The 7,562-nt window shown below is 39.4% G+C and overlaps 1 protein-coding gene across 1 annotated transcript; it reads right to left on the bottom strand.

Annotated features, from left to right (window-relative positions):
- Window positions 1-749: 749 nt before the first annotated feature.
- Window positions 750-7,075, bottom strand: slc30a8 (solute carrier family 30 member 8). The gene is made up of 9 exons (XM_062435898.1): window positions 6,999-7,075; window positions 5,417-5,583; window positions 4,831-4,977; window positions 3,859-4,012; window positions 3,733-3,770; window positions 3,154-3,266; window positions 2,223-2,328; window positions 1,967-2,101; window positions 750-953 (listed from the first exon to the last, which is right to left on the bottom strand). Exons 1-9 carry the CDS (start codon window positions 7,073-7,075, stop codon window positions 808-810), a joined length of 1,083 nt encoding a protein of 360 aa, XP_062291882.1. The 3' UTR covers window positions 750-807.
- Between the last annotated feature and the right edge of the window lie 487 nt (window positions 7,076-7,562).

Raw genomic sequence — 7,562 nt, 5'->3', positions numbered from 1 at the left:
TTTGTTTACAGTCTGTGTAGGATGAAATTCCCTCTTTGTGTTTCCCTGTTGAGCTGCAGTGGGAGTATAATAATAAAAGGACTTTGGCACTAAAAAGATTGTAACTTTAAAAAGATATCTGCTTGATTTGACTCGTTTGGATGGCTGAAGCTTCATAGTCTCTCTCATTAGTTTCAGGTAAACTTTTAAATACATTTGCAAAGGACAGTGGATTTTATCCCCCATAACTTTCACTGTAAGTGCATTATGAAGGGATCTTCTACAGGAAGAATGATTACAGCAAGAAAAACCTGTTTCATTGTTAATTTTGGCACCTGAAAGTTGTTTCAAGACAAACTTGAAGACTTGTGAACCCGTTTTTTTAAAATGCGTTTCGGATAGTGAATAAAATCAGCAGGCACTTACCACACTTGATCTAATACAATATAAAGATTCAGAAAAAACAAACATTTATTTTGTACAGTGCATAGGGATTTCTATTTCTACATGAACACACTTAAAAGCAAAAACATCTCATGAATATAAACTTAAAACTTCACACAAGAGGATACGTAAAGGGAGCTTTTCCTTTAAAATAATTTCCATCATTAGCCAGCTTGTCTTTTATTTAGGCACATGCTGGTTATTATTATTTTAATACGAGCACTTCTTTGGGAAAGTCACCACAAAAAGGCACTTAAGGCACAGTCATGTGTCTCAAAGTCTTGCGACTCACAGTGCAGGGTTTAATTCACAGTGCAGAACAATTAAATACCGTTATCACCACAGGTTACAGCATCTAAACATTACTGTAGGTAGGTTTTTTTTCTACTTCTTAGGATCCTCACACAGGGTACATCCAGGCTTCAGGTCGGCCTGTCGTTCCATTTGAATCGTAATGGAGTGGAAGTTGTAAGAGGAGTAACAAGCCTGTGTCATTTCTCTTAAAACTGTCTGAGCATCCACTGACTCGTCTGCAGAAGGGAGAGGAAGACAATGTTAATGGAGAATTTTAGTCACTGCTTTATACTGTATATAAAGGACAAGACAAAATACTGAGTAACACTAGGCTGTAATGACAGAGTGTAAGAACTTTTTCTTCGAGTTTTTCCCAATTGTAACAGAAAAGAAGTTAAATTTTGCCTGAGGGTAACATCAGAGACCTAAGTCAAAATGTAAAGTGACCATTTCACAGATGAGTGGAGCATTCAGTCAGTTACTACGTTAGCTTTTTCTTGGAGGAAGAAAAGCTCTTGATCCTGCCTGTAGGCTCTAGTCTTAAATTAGTGTCAAAGAATCTTTCGCAAATTCAGTAGAAATGGGTGTTGACTAAAACCATGGATTCATTATCTTGCATGAGCCCTTTATATCTACATAGGCAACGGGTCCTGTTGCACAGAGGCTACCCTGTTGCACCGCCATGAGAGGGCCTTTAGCGTTTTTTGTGAGTTTCGCTGCACCATAGGTTCTCCTACATACTTGGAAGGGAAGTGGGAGGAGTGATGAAGTGAGGTTGCAGATTGCACTAAATCCTACAAACTAGTCCTTTAAGACAGTATGGTAGCAAAAAGAAAAGAAAAAAGGCATTTTTCCCATAGACCACCAACATAAAAGACACATATATTTAACTGTTGGCAGGACACTTCAAACTGCAAATAAGGTCAATTTTTAATCCATGAAGGTGTCATATTTGTAAAACTGTCCTCAAGCCTAGAAAAGCTGTTTTAAAAATCTGTGACACCATCCCAATGTAAACTTTATAGGCCCAGCAGGAACTTGTAGACAGGGCCAGCAGGAGACACACTACTGTGCATATTCAGTGGGCCGCACAATGTGGAAGTAAACCTAGAAACTGGGAATGTTTTCAAACTTTCTTTCAACTGAATAGGCGCCATCATTGAGTCTGGTATCCACTTCTTATAATATATCTGTGGCTAAAACACAGGATGTAAAATACAGTCATTTTTCTTCGATGCTTTCCTCTCACCTATGGCTACGTGTGCAGACAGTACAGCCTGGTTGACGGTGAGGGCCCAGATGTGAAGGTTGTGGACCGCCGTCACCCCCTTCACCGCTAACAGACCATCCCGGACTTCACTAAAACTCACCCCTGCTGGAGTACCTGAGACATAAATGGAAAAGGGAAAGAGGATGACGATAAGTAGATGGTGAGAAAAAGTAAAACTATGCACAGGCACTGTGTACTGACATTGCTTTTAAAGATCAGGGAATAACAGCCTCACCTTCCATCAGGACAATGAGGATATCTCTCATGATTGTGAGGGTGGTGCACAAGACTAATATGGAGAATATGAAGGTGCAGATGGGGTCAGCGATCTTATATTCTGGCTGAAACGAACATAATACAGAAAATTAAGGTGGTACTGTTCAAAAAGCATAAAAATCCTGATGAAAAACAGTCATTAACTGAAACATTTTCTTCTGTGAAACTGTTAAGAAAAGTAAAAGTTTGCTGAATAGAGAGCAATATTACAAAAGGACACAGGACGGTGACATTGCATTTTGTATTTGTTATACAAGTGAAGCTCATAATTTTGCCAGAATGACTGCTTAGGGAGAGGATGTGCAGCACACTGAAGTCATTGAGTATTCTTCAGCCAGACACCAAGCACCAAAACAGCATGTGGACAGAAAATACAACATCATCTTTCCTGCTGAGAACAGCTACAGCCTTTGTTCGACATTCCTCAAGGGTGAGCGTGTGTTCAGCACTGACAATACTGAAGATTGAAGGTTTGAAGCTAAAAAATGATTCTGGGATCAATAAAAGAAAAGAGAGCTGCGCTGTAGTAGAGTCACACTAACAAAAGATAGCTTTTAAATATGTGTAAAAATACAATAAATAGCAATGAGAAATCATTTTTGGTCGTTACTGTTACAGATTACCTCTTTTTTTATTGTAAGATCATCAATATACAGAATGCAAAATATGTAATTATGTTAATGTGATGTATAAACAAGGCCTGTGATTATCTAGAAATGTATTACTGTAGATATTCTGGCTTTATTACAGTCTATATTTTTTAAATAATTACATTTTCACAAGTTATACGAGTTGGTAATGACCATTTTTGTGCACGAAGGAGAAGAAGAAGAAGATATTGTTAATTTATTGACTTTTTCACACTGTGTGCACCCATAAAGACTCCTTACCCTGAAGAAGATGATGATGGCGCTGATGAGCACGCTGACGCTCTGCAGAAGATCTCCCAGCACGTGTACGAAAGCTGCACGCACGCTGGCGTTGGCCTGCTGAGCCCTCCGTCCTGACAGGAAATAATTAAATAAATATATAATATGACAGTAATTAAGTAAGCCTACATGCTTAAAGCTAATTATAGTTGGATTATGATTCATTATGTACTCCATTATAATGCCCCCCCTCCCAGCCTCCACACTGCCTATTCAGTAATGCTACAGAACAGTGTGCATGTGGGATTTGACAGTTTCATGGTTTTAATTGCCGAGGATGATCACATTTGAGATGAGAGTGACCATTACAAGCAGAGTGACCACTGAAGCCGACTTAAGTTTTGGTAGCTCTTTGGAAACGAGCATCTGAACCTTTTAAAACCCGTCAAAACGTACCGTGCTGCCCGTCTCCTTTATGCTCCACGTCTATGAGCTCATCATTCGAGTGGCCGTGGTTTGAGATCTCCGAGTATCCGTTTCTTTTTTTGTGACTGTGACCATGATCGTGACTGTGACCGTGTGAAGTGAGACCCCCGTGACTGTGACCGTGGCCGGATTGGTGAAGGGTGAGGGCCATGCTGTTAAAAAGGAGGGTACGAGTTAGGAGGTGCTGCCAAATGTGTTTTAAAGTTATACAAATGAAAACTGGGTGTGTATTTTACTCACATGATATTTGCCAACACAGCACAGCCAGAGGTAATGAGCATGATGTTGCCATCGATGGTGAAGTCGTCGCTGATGAGGCGCTCTACAGCCAGGTAAACCAACACTCCCGTCACTAGCCAGATGGTTAAAACTGACAGCAGCGCACCCATGATCTCTGCACGGGTGAAGAGGTGGAGACAATGGGGAGAGAAATAAATCAAGTTAAAAAATACAACAAGAACTGTGGTGTAAACTGAGTGAAATTTGCAGGTTGGCAGCTCTAAATAATAAAAAAAATGTGTCACAACTTCAGAAAACAGCACAAACCATGTTCCAGGTTATTAGTTCAGCACTCAATTAACTCTATTCTTAAAATGTTCTGCACAAAAAAAGAATTAAACAATCTCTTCTCTTGTCTGACATTATGAAACCTGTCCACCGTGTAGAAAAACCCAAAATCTTCAGCCTCCACATGGAGCAGCATCCACTCCACATGACCGTCTGTGGTTTTATTGCAACAGAAAACCAATTAACCCTCCACCCCTCACATTTTCTTTGCAAAATAAACAGTTTTTTAGACTGGTATACTTCCTGGTCCTAGATTTACTGTGTGGTAAGTTTAGAGCTATGCCCCACACATAAGCACCTTCAAGAAAGGGTCTGTAGCACAACTCAGCTGTTGCACAGGAAGCGTGCAGATCTCTGGGCCCCCTGAAGTTCCCTTAACGTGTCTAAAATTAAAGTTGCTCTCTAGCATGCAAGACACACTGCCTAGTGAGCTAATTAACTATCATAGCCAACCTACAAATAACGTTTCATTTCAGCTATGAGTCTATCCTTAATACTAACCCATGCAGGAGATGACGAATACCAAAATCTACAGAATTAAAAGGATTTCATGTTGGTGTATTAAGCATCACAGAACGTTTCATTTCTATTGCTGCTTTTGACTCTGACAGCAGCTCCTGAGAGATAAACGTTTAAACTCTGTACCTGCACGATGCCAGCCGTAGCTGAGCTTGTGTGTTGCAGGTCTGGAGGAGAGCCAGAGGGATAAGAGGCTGATGATGAAGCTGGTGAAGTCGACCAGAAGATGGGCGGCGTCCGTCATCACTGCCAGACTCCCTGCAAAATACCCACCTACAGAAAGAAAGAGATGCTTACTGAAATGATAGATTAATATAGATTATGAGCAACACATTTTTAAAAAAGAGAAACAAAGTGAGTGAGCCACTAGAAGTGTTAAAATGTATGGATGACGGTTTGAAGGAAAGAAAGGGAGAAAACAATAAGAAAAAGGAAGTGGAGGACATGTGGAAGAGAGGAGAACTGGAGGAAGTGAAAGCAGATGAAGACAGAAGAAAAACAAGAGGTCAGAAGTGGGAGAGAAAAAGTGACAAAAAAAAGAAGAGATGACTAATGAATATTTTAACAGCTGATCATCAGGTGTTACAGACTGAAGACATCTGTTTCCATGGATACACTGATCTTATAGTGGAAGTATGAATAAGAAAGAAGATGTAAAGTGAGGAATCATGGCGTAAAGATTAAAGAAAGTGAAAAAAACGTAACGCCTCACCGATGATTTCGCCGATCATGAAAATCAGGCAGACGACAGAGACCACGTACAACCTCTTCCTGGCAGTTTTCTTCTCTCTCTCACGATCCTCCTGTGCACGGCTGTTGTCATGGCAATGCTTGATGCCACCTGTGCCGTCTCTCTGTAACACCTCTTGGCTGAGCACGCTGGATGAATATTTAAAATAAAATTATTTTTGACTTTTTTAAACATTTCTTTAAGGCTGCAAGAGCATATTTTCATTATTGATTAACTCATCATTGAATCATTGGTTCATTAAATGTATTAACTTTAAAGAGTTCCCATGGCCCAAAGTGTCTGTAAATCACTTGTTTTGGGTGGAAAAAGTCTCAAATCCAAATAGATTCAATTTACATTGATATAAAACTTAGAAAATGAGCAAACAAGGTGAAGTTAATGAAGGTGGAACTTACTTGAAAAAAATAATCAGAAATGTAATTGAATCTGTTTATTGTCATTTTTACCATAAATTTCTACAAGGCAAAATGAAATAATGTTTCTCGGAGGATCAAAGTGCAAATAGATGTAACTTAATTGCCAATAAAAACAAAAGACACAGTTTAAAACAGTATAACAATAGGAGGAAATAAATATGAAAGTTAAATAAAGTCCCTGGGGGGGAAAAAAGAAAAGAAAAAAAGGGGGGGGGGGGTGCAGTTGTAGTTATAGTAACTTTATATATAGTGTCATGGCATATTTTACCCTGAAGGCTGTAGCTTCTTTAAACAATAGCTCTCTTTGTTGTGTCTACAGTGTCAGTCGGCCTGCTTCCTGATGACAGTGGTCGTAAGTCACAAGAGGTTGTTAAGAATGAAACATAATCACATCTATTGTGTTAAAAATGGAATCAATGGGGGAATCAATAATTGGGTAGATTAAAAACCTAATAACTTTAAGAATTGAAAAAAAAAAAGCAATCTAGAATTATATAGAATATAGAAGAGTTATAGAAAGCTGCTTTTGGATAGAAATATACGAAAATTGTGTCAATTTAGTGGTGAAACTAAAAGATCAAGCTGTCTGATGACTGTCATGTTCACACATGATCAACTAGAACCCAAACACCATGAGTCAGTCAAGTTTCAACATCTGGGTTGGATGTTATGTTTAATTTAGGGAAGACCAGAAGGCTGCCTTAAAAAAAAAAGGAGGAGATGACACAGTGTTTTATCTTGCACACGACCCCCATGTGCTGTTGTATAATGTGTCAGTGATGAGTGGATAAGCAGTAAAAACCTGCCTAAAAAAACACAACCCAGCTGACTGAGCTGCACGTTTGCGCACTGCTAATCCCAGTAGGACCAGTCCCGTGTGGAAAACCAGTAGAAAGAAACAAAGGAGCGTGAGCAAAAACACTGCTCACAGCCTAAACTCCAACACTGAGGAAAAGTTTGGCATTTTCACACCATATTAAGATTAATGCATCACTCAGGCACACACTGATTAATTTACATGTGTAGGAATAATCTAATAAAACAAGGTAAACAAACGATTATAACTTCTCTTGTTCAATTTTAACGCACATTTCTGCAAATTGTCAAACATGAAAATTAAAGTTTACCTTTCCCCATTGCTGTACGTGTCCTTCACATCTGTCACCAGGGGAACCCTCTCTGGATCCTTGTTGTTCCTGAACATGACTGACTCCTTTCGATAAGATCACAGAAAATCCTCAAACTCAAAAAGACTAAAACAAAACAAAAAAAACACACTAAAAAACGAAGTCTAATTTAACTTAAAGTTAATTTACTGGCTCTGTTTTTCCAAGTTTGTAAACTTGTGAAGGGTTCCGTTTGGCTCAGTTGTCTCCTCTTGGAAGTGGTCTTAACAGCTGCTGGGCATCCCTTCTCTCTCTCTTTCTCTCTGTCTCTCTCTTTCTCTCTGTCTCTCTCTTCCTGTCTCAAACCAAACCAAACCAAACCAAACCAAACTGGGGTGCAAACATCCAAATATTTGATGCAGCCTTGTGACTACTGCCGGATGCACCGTGTGCAAACTCACGGCCGCTTGCAACCCCGGAGCTCAGTGATGAGAGAGGAGGTGACGGCCAGTAGTGATCCAAAACACAGATTTGACAATTTGTCAAAAAATTAAGACATTTGCGTTATATATCACTGAAAAAAGT

Source organism: Scomber scombrus, chromosome 16, assembly GCF_963691925.1.
Source record: "Scomber scombrus chromosome 16, fScoSco1.1, whole genome shotgun sequence".
In the NCBI taxonomy this organism is placed as follows: domain Eukaryota; kingdom Metazoa; phylum Chordata; class Actinopteri; order Scombriformes; family Scombridae; genus Scomber; species Scomber scombrus.
The sequence above is the reverse complement of the archived record's forward strand: the minus strand, read 5'-3'. Positions and strand labels throughout refer to the sequence as shown.